The sequence below is a fragment of the Aulostomus chinensis genome, chromosome 10 (assembly GCF_037954235.1).
Source record: "Aulostomus chinensis isolate RoL2024-O1b breed Wild chromosome 10, RoL_Achi_v1.0, whole genome shotgun sequence".
Classification (NCBI taxonomy): Eukaryota; Metazoa; Chordata; class Actinopteri; order Syngnathiformes; family Aulostomidae; genus Aulostomus; species Aulostomus chinensis.
The window spans coordinates 14,060,331-14,075,583 of NC_141329.1; the positions used below are offsets into that span (position 1 = coordinate 14,060,331).

The window sequence follows — 15,253 nt, forward strand, 5'->3', positions numbered from 1 at the left end:
AATAATGTGACCGAGAGGAAGCAGATAAAGGGTGAAGAGGACTGGTCCAAGCACAGAGCCTTGTGGAACACCATAAGTGACTGCAGTGGTTTCAGAGAGTTTATCATTAGTTCGTACGAACTGAGATCAACCTAGTAAATATGACCTGAACCAGTTTAGTGCAGTTCCTTTAATGCCAATGACATGTTCCAGTCTCTGTAGAAGGATATGGTGATCAATGGTATCAAAAGCTGCACTAACATCTAACAAGACCAGCACAGAGATGAGTCCCTCATCTGATGCTAGTAGGAGGTCATTGGTAACTTTGACTAGTGCTGTTTCTGTGCTATGATGAACCCTGTAACCTGACTGGAAATCCTCTAATAGGCTGTTTCTGTGGAGAAAGTCACAGAGCTGTTTAGCAACTGCTTTCTCCAGAATTTTGGAGAGAAATGGAAGATTTCATGTTGGTCTGTAGTTGGACAAAACTTCTGGATCCAGGGTTGCTTTTTTGAGAAGGGATCTAATTACTGCCACTTTAAAGGACTGTGGGACGTAACCAGATAACAGCAACACACTGATCGTGTCCGAGAGAGGTGCTAACGAGGGGTAGGGAGTCTTTGAGCATCTTATTTGGGATGGGGTCTAGAAGACAGGTGGACAGTTTAGAGGAGGAAATGATTGAACTGAGCTCATGAAGGCTCATGGGAGGAAATCTATCAAAAATTATGTCTGGTTCTACAGCAGCCTCTAAGGCTTCTGAGGTTATAGGTGCCATGTTGTTGGCAAAGGCAGGAGGAGATGAATTTTCTCTCTAATAAGGACAATTTTGTCATTAAAGAAGTCCATGTAATCTTTGCTGCCCAGGGAAACAGGAATGCTAGGTTCAGTAGAGCTGCGGCTCTCTGTCAGTCTGGTTACAGTACTGAAGAGGAACCTGGGGTTGTTCTTGTGTTCCTCTATTAGTGCTGAGTAGTAGGCTGCTCTAGCTATATGAAGGGCTTTCTTATAACTTTTAAGGCTGTCTTGCCAGATGATGTGTGACTCCTCCAGTTTGGAGGAGCGCCATATTCTCTCTAACTTCTGGGTTTTTTGTTTAAGCTGTCTGGTTTCTGAATCGTACCAAGGTGCTTGTTTCCTTGGATTTATAGATTTCTTTTTTAGTGGGGCAACTGAGTCCAAAGTTGTTCTTAAGGTGCCTGTTGCACTATCAATATAATGGTCAGTTTGGGAGGGACTAAGGTTGACATCAGCATCCTCTGTTACAGTGGGACATGACACTGAATTTAGCACCAATGGAATCGCTTCCTTAAATCTAGCTGCAGCCTGATCAGACAAACATCTGGAAACCACTGTTTTCCTGAGTGGAGTGTAGTTGATTAGAATAAATTCAAAAGTGATTAATTGATGGTCTGATAAAAGCGCGTTCTGTGGAAATACAACTAGATGTTCAGCTTCAATTCCATATGTTAGGACGAGGTGGAGGGTGTGGTTGTGGTGGTGAGTCGGTTCATGAACAGACTGATGGAAACCAACTGAGTCTAGAAGAGAGAGAAATGCAGCACACAGACTGTCGTTATCAACATCCACATGAACATTGAAGTCACCTACAATAATGACTTAATCTGATTTGAGAACTCAACTGGATATAAACTCTGAGAATTCCATCCATCTATCCATTGTCTTCCACTTATTCCTAGTAAGGGTCGCGGGGGGGCTGGAGCCTATCCCAGCATCTACTGGCGAGAGGTGGGGTTCACCCTGGACAGGTTGCCAGTCCATCGCAGGGCCAACACATAGAGACAGACAACCATTCACACTTACAGTCACACCTACGGTCAATTTAGAGTATCAATCAGCCTCGTCCCCAAATTGCATGTCTTTGGACTGTGGGAGGAAGCCGGAGTACCAGAGAGAACCCACACAGGCACAGGGAGAACATGCAAACTCCACACAGAAAGATCCTGTGTCCTAGCCAGGACTTGAACCCGGAACCTTCTTGCTGTGAGGCAACAATGCTAACCTCTGCACCACTGTGCAGCCTAACTCAGAGACTTCAGGTAAGAATTCAGAGTAAGGAGCAGGAGGGCGGTACACAATAATAAATGAGAGTGGCTATAGAGCTTTCCAAGCTGGATGAGACAAACTAAGAATCAGGCTTTCAAATGAATTGAAATTTATTTGGGGTTTGGGATTTATTACTAAACAGATTCATTTAGACTAACATACTCATCATCATGCAGCCAGGTTTCAGTGACACAGAGCAGGACAATACAATTGTCAGATATCAATTCATTCATTAATTCAGTTTTTGGCATCAGAGATCTGATATTTAATAGTCCACATCTAATTTTGCTATCCTTTTGAGATAATTTAGTGGTTGTGTTAATTTTGATCAGGTTTTTCTGATTGACTCCTCTACAAGTTTAATTGAAGTGAATAAACTGACGTGGTCGGGGGACAGACACAGTCTCTATGGGGTTGTGGGTGGGTAACTGCCCTAATGGACACGCAGAGAAGCGTGTAAGACGGCAGCTCTGTCTCCTGGTCTGAAATCTGGGTTGTCAGGGTTTTGGTTCTATAATAAACTGGGCCATATTTCTAGAAATGAGAGCAGCTCCTTCCAACGTGGGATGGAATCTCTCCTTCTGCAAGGAAGAGTGGACAAAGATCCCCATAAGCCATTTTCCCCACCATCCACCAACTAATAGTTTCCATTTTGATTTATAAATCTCATCAGTTAAACAAACGAATGATCTGAACTGTATCATACAAAGATGATTTCTTAAGTCTGTAGAATATGATGTGTTGGCAGGATACTTCCGTAACATCACAAATCTTCATTTAAAATTGTATTTTGGCACAGTTAGCCTTAAACAAGTATTGATTTTAAAATGACAGCAAGTTTTACCTGTGACTCTACATTTTCTGTTTGAGATATAAGCTTGACACATTATAGAAGAACACACATTTTCCCGACTCCTACCATCCCTGATTCAGCTACAACGTCAGAGAAAATAACAATAATTCTATATGAGAATATGTATCGCCATTTTAATTATTGCCCAGTGTTGAAAGGCTGTGTTGAACTTTCAGGTTTTGCAATATGTTTTTCGCTTGACGAGGGAAAAACATGTTTTATGGTGTTAGTTTAATTTCTGTTCTTGTTATTCATGTAAAGCAGGAACAAAACTTGGACTAATGTGTAATTCACAAGAAAAAGTAAAACACAATGTGTATTGTTTATGCTGTTTAATCAAACAACATTTCAAACAATGTTTGAGATGAGAAGTATATATATATATATATATATATATATATATATATATATATATAAAATCTCATCTCCTCCTCATCTAAAACTTTATATATATTTCCTCATATCAATGACATGCGGTGAGGTTCATGGCTGGTGAGGTGCTGATGTCATTAGTCAGATTTACAAACATGAACCCTCAGTGTAGCTCATTTGATTGGCAACAGTTGGCAGGTTATGCTTTAAGTTTCATATCAGCATTCTTTACAAATACAAACTGTTATTTAAAAAACATTATTATGTCTTTCCTTAACTTATAAATGTAGTCCATGGGCCACTCCTTCTGAACAAAAGCATTGATGACTTGTTTGCAAAAAAAAGTCCTTATCTTCCTTTAGTTTTAAAACTCTCTCCGTCTCATTGGAGATACTGCCAGTGAAGAACGTTGTCCTTGACCAGTCCCGTTCCAACTGTATGTTTTGAGTCTCTTCAGTGCAGAGAATGAGCACTCCACCAATAATAATAATAATAATAATACATTTTATTTAAAGGTGCCTTTCTTGGCACTAATGGTCGCCGTACAGAGCACATTTGAAAAAAAAACACATCTAAAATCATCAAAACAAACAAACATCAAAACAACAATGAAGGATCAATACAACAGAAAGAGGCACAGATATTTCCATTAAGTTGGTTACACAGATTTGAACAGATGAGTTTTGAGTTGTAATTTGAAGTGGGCAAGTGAGTCAATGTTTCTGAGTTGGGGTGGTAATGAATGCCCTGCTCCCCATGGTAGTGAAACGGTTAGAGGGAACAGACAGGTGTATGGAGGAAGAGGATCTTAGGGCACAGGAGGGAGTGGGAAGCTGGAAGCCGTCAGACAGATGGGGTGGGGGGGTAAGGTTGTGGATGGCATTGATTGTAAGCAGGAGGGTTTTGAATTGAATGGGTTTTTTCAAAATTGGGGTGATGGCAGACATTTTGAAGGATGTAGGGACAGTTACAGAGGTGAGAGAGCAGAGTGGATGATGGCAGCAATGAGGGGGACCAGGGAGGGGAGCAGACTTTAACAGTTGAGTAGGGAGTAGATCCAGTTGGCAAGTGGATGGTTTGGATTTCCAGATGAGTTCTGTGATTTCTGAGAGTGGAGAGATGGAATCCGGAAAAAGGGTGTGTGGACAGGTGAAGGTCTGCTGAGATGCTGATGTGAGGAATTGATCCGAGTTGCTCATGAATGTTCTTGAATTTATCAGTTAAGGGAAGGGAGAGAGAAGGCTGCACGGTGTTGCAGTGGTCAGCACTGTGGCCTCACAGTAAGAGGGTTCCAGGTTCCAGTCCCAGCTTAGGCGTGGGATCTTTCTGTGTGGAGTCTCCATGTTCTCCCTGTTCCTGCGTGGGTTCTCTCTGGTACTCCAGCTTCCTCCCACAGTCCAAAGACATCAAGAGGGGACGAGGCTGATTGATACTCTAAATTGACTGTAGGTATGACTGTGAGTGTGAATGGTTGTTTGTCTCTATGTGTTGGCCCTGTGATGGACTGGTGACCTGTCCAGGGTGAACCCTGCCTCTCGCCCGTAGATGCTGGGATAGGCTCCAGCCCCCTCAACCCTTACTAGTAAGGAATAAGCGGAAGACAATGGATAGATGGATGGAATTCTCAGAGTTAATACATATATATACATATACATATACATATATATAATATGTATCATACATATATAGATAGATACATAATAAAAATCAACTTAGACTGTTCCATTCATACAAAGTTTTTTCACCACTTAACTCTAGTTTTGCATATAGGTAAAAAATGAAATTTACATGCAGCCACATGGCCTTTCAGGTATAAACATCACAAAAACTACATTTAAATAAATAAATGAGCACTGTACAAAAAATAGGATTGACACATGTATATGTATATGTATTAGTATTGATTTGTTTTATGTGTCTTAAATATTTTTATCCTAAATTCTAATAAGTGAACTTGTCTGTATGGAGTCAGAACAGTCTTATAAGTAATAAATGCACACAGAAAGGAATAAAAGGACAAAAAAAAGATTCACAAATCTATTTTCAAGAAGATAGATATGTGTCATTCCATATATAAGTAAAAAATATTCACATATAAAAAGTAAGATTCATAAACATATTTCTGCTCCACACACAAATATAAAAATTCACTAATATATACATGTAAGAGCATTTGTAATCTTCATCAAATACATATTTGTAGCTTGTTACATTCATATAGAAACTGTTGGACCTGCATTTACAAATTGCTTTTAATTTGTAAACCTCGCTGCATTTGTGTGTGAGACTTTTGAGACTCCCCAGACGTGACTCCTATTCACAAAAGTGTTTTTTTCTAAGAGGAGGTCGCCTGGAGCCAATCAGATGTCTCGACTGAACATGGCTAGCCGCCTAGCATGTTTCAAGTAATTCTCTTACAATCTGAGTCAACGTCACGATTCATGATAAACAATCATTCATTATTCTAAAACATGATTCTAAAATTTATTTTTTTAATTACATTTGAGTGACCAGATCTGGTGCACTAAAATCTTCCATCATCAATTTTTTATTTGTTTTTGTGCACATTTTTTAAAAGTTTTATTAAAAAATGCATATATACGGAACAAAGCTGTTTAGCCAGGGGTACAATAATGCAGAAACGTGAAGCAATACAAAGAGACCACAACAAGACAAATAATCCAAAAAAAGATGGAAAAATGAAAAAAAAAACACATCAACCACATAAAAACTTTTCCAAAATAGAGTTCCTTTTTAAAGCTTTTGGGTTTCTAAGTCCATTGATGATGTACTGATGAAGCTTTTGTAAGAAAACTGTAAAGTTCTGTTGCTGTCAAACTGTTTCCTCTTGTGAATATGAAATTTACCTAAAAATAAAAAAAGTTGTATGAAGAGGATGTAGTCCCTTGTGACAGGGTTGTCTTGAAAATACAGAAGAGTATCCTTTTCTTGCAGATGCCTAAGTACATCAATGCCTGGCTGTCTGCGCACGTTTTAATGATGTCATAAAACACCCCATGTGTGGAGGCACTTACATAATTGGCTGTAAAGAAATGACACATCTGATTGGCTACAGGCGATGTTCTCTTAGAAAAAAACACTTTTGTGAATAGGAGTCACGTCAGGGGAGTCTCAAAAGTCTCGCACAAAAATGCAGCGAGGTTTACAAGTTAAAAGCAATTTGTAAATGCAGGTCCAACAGCTTCTATATGAATGTAACAAGCTACAAATATGTATTTGATGAAGATTGCAAATATTTTTACATGTATATATTTGTGATTGTTTTTTCTATTTGTGTGTGCATCAGAAATATGTTTACGAATCTCACTTTTTATATGTGAATATTTTTGTACTTATATATGGAATGACACATATCTGTGTGTGCATTGAAAATAGATTTGTGAATTTTGGTCCTTTTATTCCTTTCTGAGTGCATTTATTACTTATGAGACTGTTCTGACTCCAATGTCCGTGGCACTACACTGGGTCTTAACAATCCATTTTGTATTGAAATAGCAAAATGTCCTATCGCAAGTAAGAGCAGTATCCAACATGTTTTAGGTGAGTTAATGCGCAGCAAACTTGTATGCCTTGTTAAATGTCACTGCCCTTGGGGCATGTCTATGGTCCTGCCACAACCTGCCAGGACCATGTTGTTGCCTTCTTAAAATAACCGCTTAAGTAGTTTTTCTCAAATTTTTTAGAAAACACATTAAAACTGGAGACAAAATATCATAAGGAGTTGTTTTAGGCAAAAAGAAATATTGTCCAAAAAAATGACTGAGGCAGTTGTTTTTAGAAGGCGATGATATGAGGAAGTCAAACAATGTTGACTGTGTGATTATTGTGACATTTATTGTTTGTGTCAGCAGATCTGTATCGTATAAATACTATGAACTGAACAGACCTGTATGATCATGTGTTTCACAGAAGACTGAGTCAACTGGTTGGAGTTTGGAGATGTAAGATGAAGGCAGATGTTTGTCTTCATCCAGCTGGTGCCTTCATCTACAGGAGTTGTTCCACCACACCGGGACCAGGTTTTCAACTTGTTTTAAAGATGATGGGGGTTCAATGTTTACATTGCTTATGTTTAAGCAGAAATCAGTCAGAGGTTGTTGGACAGTGTTTTATATTTTAGAGTCACAATATGTCCAGGTTCTAGAGGGGAAAAAAACAAGCTTAATGTTAAAATAAGATAAAGCTGTTTTTCATTCTGTGAAACAGAGCTGCTTCAAAATGTAATGTGTTTTAAAGGCTCCATGCTAGACTGAACTATCCCGGTCAGGCTTCAGTTTCGTAGTTCTCCAACAATAACAGTTCTGCTATTTCACTGTGGGACATGCTCTCTGCTCTGTCGCCCTGAGGCTCCCTTATACTTGGCCAGTTCTGACCAGCAGACAGAAATGACAGCACCTCCCCAGAGGAGGGACTTACTCATTTAAGAGCCTGACACAGCATTTTTGCACTATTTGAATGGTGGCAACCACTGGCCTTTAAAAAGCACTGAAATGCTCTCCACTTCTGACGCGAAGCTCGTAAGAAACCAACAGTTTCCCTGTCATCACACCATAGCCATATCTCTTCAAAGGACTGATTTATAACCTGGCAAGATGTCTTCTCACATGATCTTGGGATGTTCGGAGCTTGTGAAATCAGCTGCCTCACAATGTGAACTTGAACCAACATTGTTTTGAATCAGGCAATTTATCGCCTGTTATCCGATATGATGCAAAGAAAGTACCACCAGCATTCACTTTACAGTTATCTTTGTTCACATGCAATTCACCTTCTACAAGTTTAATATAAAATGTGTAGCAACTCATAATGTCATAATGGCTAATGACGTAATAACGGCTCATAATGTAATAACTTAAATGTAATTACATTTCATAATTTGATAATTGGCTCATACTGTAATAAAATCATGAGTGTATAACTTAAATTAGGAACTTTTATTACATTGAAGTTATTACATTATGAGCAGTTATTACATTATGAGCTGTTATTACATTTTGAGTTGCTACAAATGTGGAACAAATATAATCACTGAAGAGCTGTATTGTTGTAATGTTTTACCATTTTACCACGATTGTGCAAGCATCACATTTCCTTGTGATATTTTTCCTCTAGAAACCATCGTTTACTTCTTAAATCTTCCCCTTGCCTTATTTTAAACTTTATAGTGATTTTTTTTTTTTAAATCAAGCCTTGTATTAATACGTGTATATTCAAAATGGCTCACTTCTTGTTGTTGGAAGTGACTTGGGAGAGACCTAACATGTTGTCCTGACAGGTCTCTGTCCCTGAATTACTATAAGGGGAAGTATTTTTTTTTTCAAACTACAGAAAAGCCTTTCTTATAAACATGTCATTGCATTTATATTGTTTTCTCAACAACAAAGGTTGTTTTACACATTTGGTGCATCCTCATTCTTAGAATTATAGGTCTTGAGATATCAGCAGCAAGGGGATTTGCAGATAGAAATGTTTGTGTGAAGTAAATAGGAGAAAATGGAAGGTAGTAGGGGTGTTACGAAATTTCGAGTCACGAAATTTTGCGCAATAAAAAAATGATGAAATAGAATTGGAAGACGCACAAAATAACAATGCGAAGCAGCACCATGCACCACTAACACTGATGACTTTTGACCCTCTTGCCTACTGTATACACATATTACAAGAAGAAGAAAACTGTAGTAACACCAGAGAAGAAGAAGAAGCAGCGAAACAATTATTTCTAAATGGAGGAAGGTGAGGTTGATCAATTAGCGGACACTCCTTCATTAAACAAATCAGTTGTGTGGACTTATTTTGGCTCCCCGTGTAAAAGACAAGGCAACGGTTAGATGATTGTGGATAAAGCAAAAACCGTGTGAAAACTATGTGGGTACACAACACCGTACACTGCAGCAGGCACTGCTAGCATGATAGAAGAATATACACCTTTTGAAGGCTAAATATTACAGCTCACTGAGGTCAGACATTTATAGATCTAGATTAGACTGCAGCCCTGAGCATTATTTAATATTTGTTTTCCTTGTCATTCAAGAATGTAGTTGTCCTCATTGTCTACAACAACAAAGCACTTTTTTAATTGAAATTTTATGTTTTATTTGCATTTTAGTCCTAAATAAGGGAACAATACAAATATTTTGTTTTTCAAAGCAAAGAGCATTTTATTCTGTACTGACGCAGCAATAACTTGTATGTCTGCATATTAAGGAAGAAAATGAATATTTGATTTTTGCATTTCTGATTTTCTTTAATCTTAATTTCATATCGTGAGTATTTTGTATCGTGAGCCCTGTTTCATATTTCGTATCGTTTCGTGAGTTGACTATTTCGTTGCACCCCTAGAAGTTAGAGAATGGTTTTTATATAGTTTTCCGGGTTAAGATATGGTGAGAGTTTGGACCCCTTTCTTCTCTAATACTGTAGATCCTGTAGAGATCCATAAGCGGAAGCTCTTCCTGTGGTTCAGCCATCTTCCCCAGGAAGAGAAGCAGTTTGGAGGGTACTTCAGTCCAGAGACTATGCATGTAGACCCACTGATCCTGGAAAGGAAGCCTGAAGAAAGCGTAGGACTCCTCAGCTTTCCTCTCCAGACCAAGACATCCTCCAGCCCCTCTGTGACTGTGGAACAGCTGTTTGAGGCCACGGAAACATCTACTGAGGGCAGAGGTCTCAACGTGCTGCTGTATGGGGCTGTGGGAACAGGAAAAAGTACGGTGTTCCGCAAACTGGTGCTGGATTGGTGTACTGGGACCATCCTGACCCACTTTAAGCTGCTAATTCCATTCTCTTGTGAGGATCTTGGCGAGCTGACAAAGTAAGATCTTTGTGAGGATCTGTTTTTGCTTCAAATGATCCTACCATTAGGGCTGTTGGTTTTCTTAGCTGGGTAGTTAGTGTTTTAATATGTATAGAGCAGTGAATGGAAATAGTCCAAAACTGCCCCCCCCCCCCCCCCCCAAGGGCCATCAATTTTTCCATGTATCTGAATTTATCCATGTTTGTAACACCAAGTGACACACCTGATTTCTGACAGGGTGCTCTCCTTGAGGGACCTGGTGAGCAGGAAGTACCTGCACTTGAAGAAACACCCTCTGCTGAGTGGGGAGGGAAATCAGGCCAAGGATGTGCTCTTCCTCTTTAATGGGATGGAAAAGATGAAACTTGATTTCCGGATTGGATCAACAGAGCTTTGCAGTGACCCGAATGAGGCGCTACCTGCAGGTGTCATCATGGTCAACCTGCTTAGGAAGTACCTGCTGCCTGAGGTAACCCCCAGACCACATCACTTCCATGTTATACATCTCTGTTCAAATTGATTTTAGACAGTAAACAATAAGGAAATTATTATGGAAGCATTATTAACGTAGTCTTTAGCCAAGTTCGACATTCAGTTCTCTATTGAAGTCATTAACATGTTAGCTGCACCAACTATAATATGTTGGTTACTGTTATTTCACTGAATGTGAAAAGACAAAATATTTCTTAATGCTACTTTGAATTGGTGATTTAACTGTCAATGAAACTTCGATTCACTTGTACGTCCATCCATGTTGTCTAGTGCTCTTGACTGCAATCTTGACTTCCTCTCCTTAACAGATTAAAATACTTTGTGATTGTTTATGAATTTATAAATACTACACCTGCTGACCCAATTAACAAAAGTAGAGAAACTTTGTTTACTCAAAGGGGACCAATTATGCTTTTCCAGCTTTTCAGTACTTATAAATATGTTTAAAATGTTGGACACTGGTTCCAGAGGATGTGTAAGTGTCATATCATGATGCAGGCGTGTGTTAAAGTGATCCCTGGGGGCAGTTTCAGGCAGCTCTGCACTGCTGAAAATGCTCGAATTTTAAGAGCTTTTTCAAAAGTCCCATTATGTTATGAGTGCCCTAATGACCCTAGGAGCTATGCTGTCGGGGGCATTTTGCCCTTCGTAGGGTCACCCAAGGCAGACTAGTCCCAGGTGAAGGGTCAGACAAAGAACAGTTCAAAAGACCTTTCATGAAAGAGACATCAAGGAATCTGTGTACCCAGCCTGGAGGGACACTGAGGCCCCACCCTGGAGCCAGGCCGGGGTAGGGGCCCATTGGCGAGCGCCTGGTGGTCGGGCCTTAGCCAATGGGGTCCGGCCGGGCCCAGCCTGAAGTGGCTACATGGATTCATCCCCCATGGACCCACCACCTGCAGGAGGAACCTGAAAGGTCTGTTGCTCTGTGGTTTGGGCAGCAGGCCACCTTGGCTGTCTTTTGGGATATGTCACTTCTCTGGCAGGGAAGGAGCCGGAGCTGGTGGACGAGGTTGAGCTTTACTGGCTAGACATAGTCGGCCTCACCTTCACACATAGCTCCGGGTCTGGAACTCAAGTCCTTGAGAGGGGTTGGACTCTCTTGTTTGCTAGAGTTGCTCCGGGTGAGAGGCAGCGGGCCAGGGTGGGCTTTTTGATAGCCCACTCGACTCTCTGCCCCCCCTGTGCATTAGGGTTTACCCCAGTGGATGAAAGGGTTGCTTCCCTGCGCCTTTGGGTCGGGTGACGGGGTCCTTACTGTTGTCTGCGCTTATGCGCCAAACAGCAGTTCAGAATACCCACCCTTTTTGGAGTTTCTGGGAAGGGTGCTAGATGAAGTCCTGACTGGGGACTCCATTGTCCTACTGGGGGACTTCAACACTCACGTGGGCAATGACAGCGTGACCTGGAGGGGCGTGATTGGGAGAAATGGCAGGCCTGACCTGAACCCGAGTTGTGTGCAGTTATTGGACTTCTGTGCAAGTCACAGTTTGTCCATAACCAACACAATGTTTGTACATAAGGATGCCCATCTGTGCACTTGAGACATCCTAGGTTGTAGGTCTATGATCTATTTTATATTCATATCATCTGACCTGCAACCATATGTTCTGGACACTTGGGTGATGGGTGTTTACAGTGGGGACAGGAGGCTGCTGATGTCAACTGAGGAGATAATTAGGTGGTGGAAGGAATATTTGAGGAACTCCTCAGTCCCACCAACACGTATTCCATGGAGGAAACAGAGTTGGGGGAGTGCTTGGGGGCGGGTCGTCCAATCTCCAGGGCAGTTAAGCAACTCTGCGGTGGCAGAGCTCCAGTGGTGGATGAAATCCGCCCTGGGTATCTCAATACTCTGGATGTTGTGGGGCTGTCTTGGCTGACACATCTCTGCAACATTGCATGGACGTCGGGGACGTTGCCTTTGGAGTGGCAGACTGGGGTGGTGGTCCCCATCTTTAAGAAAGTGCACCAGAGGGTCTGTTCCAACTATCGGGGGATTACACTCCTCAGCCTCCCTGAAAAGGTCTACGCCAGGGTACTGGAGAGGAGGGTCAGGGTGATAGTTGAACCTCAGATAGAGGAGGATCAATGGCTGTGGAACCATGAATCAGCTCTTCAGTCTCGCTCGGGTGCTGGAGGGGGCCTGAGAGTTTGCCCAACCAGTCCACATGTGTTTTGTAGATCTGGAGAAGGCTTATGACCGTGTTCCCAGGAGCACCCTGTGGGAGGTACTCCAGGAGTATTGGGTGGATGGCCCTCTACAAAGGGCATTCAGTCTTTCTACCAGAGGAGTGAGAGTCAGGTTTGCGTTGCTGGCAGTAAGACAGACGGTTCACAGTGAGGGTTGGACTCCCCGAGGCTGCCATTTGTCTCCGGTTCTGTTCATAAATTTTATTGACAGAATTTTTAGGCACAACCAGGTGGTGGAGGGGGTCGAATTTGGTGGTGGAAGGACATCGTCTCTGCTTTTTGCAGATGATGTAGTCCTCTTAGCTCCATCAAGCCACGACCTCCAGCTCTTGCCGGGACAGTTCACAGCTGAATGTGAAGTGGCTGGGATGAGAATCAGCACCTCCAAGTCTGAGGCCATGGTCCTCAGCCGGAAAAGGGTGGCCTGCCCACTCCAGGTAGAGGGGGGGGGTAGTACAGAGAAGCGTGTAAGACACCAGCTCTTGCTGTGTATTATAGCAGACTGAACAGAGGTTTTGAAAACAATTCAAAACACCAAGTGTATTTTCTTCTCAATCTGAACCCCTTAAAAAATGTCTGATTGGCCTGTTAATAGTGCATGAGATCTGATCAAGCCATCTCTAAATTTCTAACATAGAAGAGCCAACTCTGGAGGACAGGACTCAGCGGTTTTCCTCCACCTCAAGGAGGAAAGCCACTCTTTCCAGGACGACCATGTCCAAATCCTCGACAGAGAGGACAGATGGTTTGAAAGAGGAGTTAAAGAAGCCATCCACGTCAAGATAGAGAAACCATCTTTGAACAGAGGAGGTGGACTGCGACATTTCCTTTCACCAATTTACAACCAAGTCCTTTCAAAGCTTCCCCAAAGAGTTCAGCTGAAAGACCCATGTGGAACGGCTGCTGCCAGCACAGCCCATTAGCATCTGAGTGGTCGGTGAGACTCCCTAACGACCACCCCTGAAACTCCCTGACACCTCACAACGACTGTCGTTTGGGGAGGCCAGGTGAGTCTCGGGAGGGTCGTTTCCACCACAATAGCACTGACCACTCCCACATAGGTTTATAAACTGGAGTTTCCACACTCTTCACTAGAACTGAAGAAGCCTCTCGGATGAGAGGTGAAACGTCTTCAAGATAAACTTACGTCCAGTTGACCAGATTTTACTTCGCTTCGATCTACGATGACCTGGATGAATGAGAACCTACACAGACATCTCTAAATTTGTCTTTGTATTTTCCAGGCTACTATCTTGGTGACCACCAGGCTATCTGCTCTTGACCGCATCCCTCAGAAGTATGTCAACCGCTATGCACAGATATGTGGTTTCAATGACCCAGACCGCCAACGGGCCTACTTCACTGGCCGCCTCCTGCAGCAGAGCGGTGGAACTGAACAGAACCACGAGGCTCAAGCTCTTATTGAGCTGCTTTATCGCAACCTCCAAAGAGAAAGCCAGCTAGCAGCAGCCTGCTTTCTCCCGTCCTACTGCTGGCTCACATGTGCCACATTACACTTCCTGCATTTCACAGATGCCATGGCACCCATTCGTACTCTGACAGGCATATACACAAGCTTCCTCAGGCTCAACTTTGGGGGTGAAGTACTGGGCAGAGGAACTGGTGCTAGTTCACCCATTCAGGACCACCAAAGTTCTCTGATGTTGTATATAGTACGTACAGTTGGGAAACTTGCATTTGATGGTGTCACATACAAACGCACTTCATTTTCTGAAAGTGAGCTGGAACAGTGGATTGGAGGGAAGACCAAGACGGATGAGGAGCTCCGTCAGCTGGCCATGTTCCGAACGGATGTGCTAGATTTCTTCCTGGCTCCCTGTGTTGAAAGCAGTAAGCAGTTACAAGGCGATCTCTGTGAGCATGTGGAGAGACGGTACGTCTTTGCTATCCCTGCTATGCAGGAGTACTTGGCTGCTCTCTATGTGGTTCTGGGAGAGAATAAATCTGCTCTGGAGAAGATGACCAAGCAGGTGTCTGTGGCCATTGGTCAGGCAAGTGAGGATGTCAATGCCCTTGTCAATATTCTCTCCAAGTTCATCCCCCTCAGAATCTTTGCTGTCTTCAACCTCCTCAAGCTTTTTCCAAAGGTGTATGAGAAAATAAGAAGCCATAGCAAAGGCAGCATTGCCAGAACCATGGCTGCTGAAATGTTCCGGAGAGAGGACAGCTACAATGAGGATGTCTTGGATCAGGTTGAGCAGAGCGTCCTGGGAGTCCATGGCCCACAGCCCCTACAGGGTAGTGAGGGCCAGCCATTTGAACTCTACCCAATCTTCATGGGTGGACTTTTGCATTATGGTAACCGCGTTCTTCTCCAGCAGCTAGGATGCAGCATTCAGAGCACCACTGTAGTCCAGATAACACGCACGCTCAGGAAATACCTGGTCAGAGGTAATTACACATATATTACTCCAGTTTTTTTCATACTAAAGAAATGTGACGTTGAACATGCTGGTATAGCT

General features: G+C 42.2%; 1 protein-coding gene across 10 annotated transcripts in view; it reads left to right on the plus strand.

The window, feature by feature from the left end:
• Window positions 1-15,253, plus strand: part of nlrx1 (NLR family member X1) — a 40,883-nt gene that overhangs the window by 3,608 nt on the left and 22,022 nt on the right. For all 10 annotated transcript variants that reach the window (XR_015118164.1, XR_015118163.1, XR_015118165.1 and 7 more), the window contains exons 3-6: window positions 7,202-7,311; window positions 9,713-10,103; window positions 10,323-10,554; window positions 14,015-15,182. Coding sequence is in view for 7 of the 10 variants with exons in the window: in XM_086216113.1 (XP_086072239.1) it covers window positions 7,202-7,311; window positions 9,713-10,103; window positions 10,323-10,554; window positions 14,015-15,182 (1,901 nt within the window). In the remaining 3 variants the exon portion in view is untranslated. The remainder of the gene's footprint in view (window positions 1-7,201; window positions 7,312-9,712; window positions 10,104-10,322; window positions 10,555-14,014; window positions 15,183-15,253) is intronic.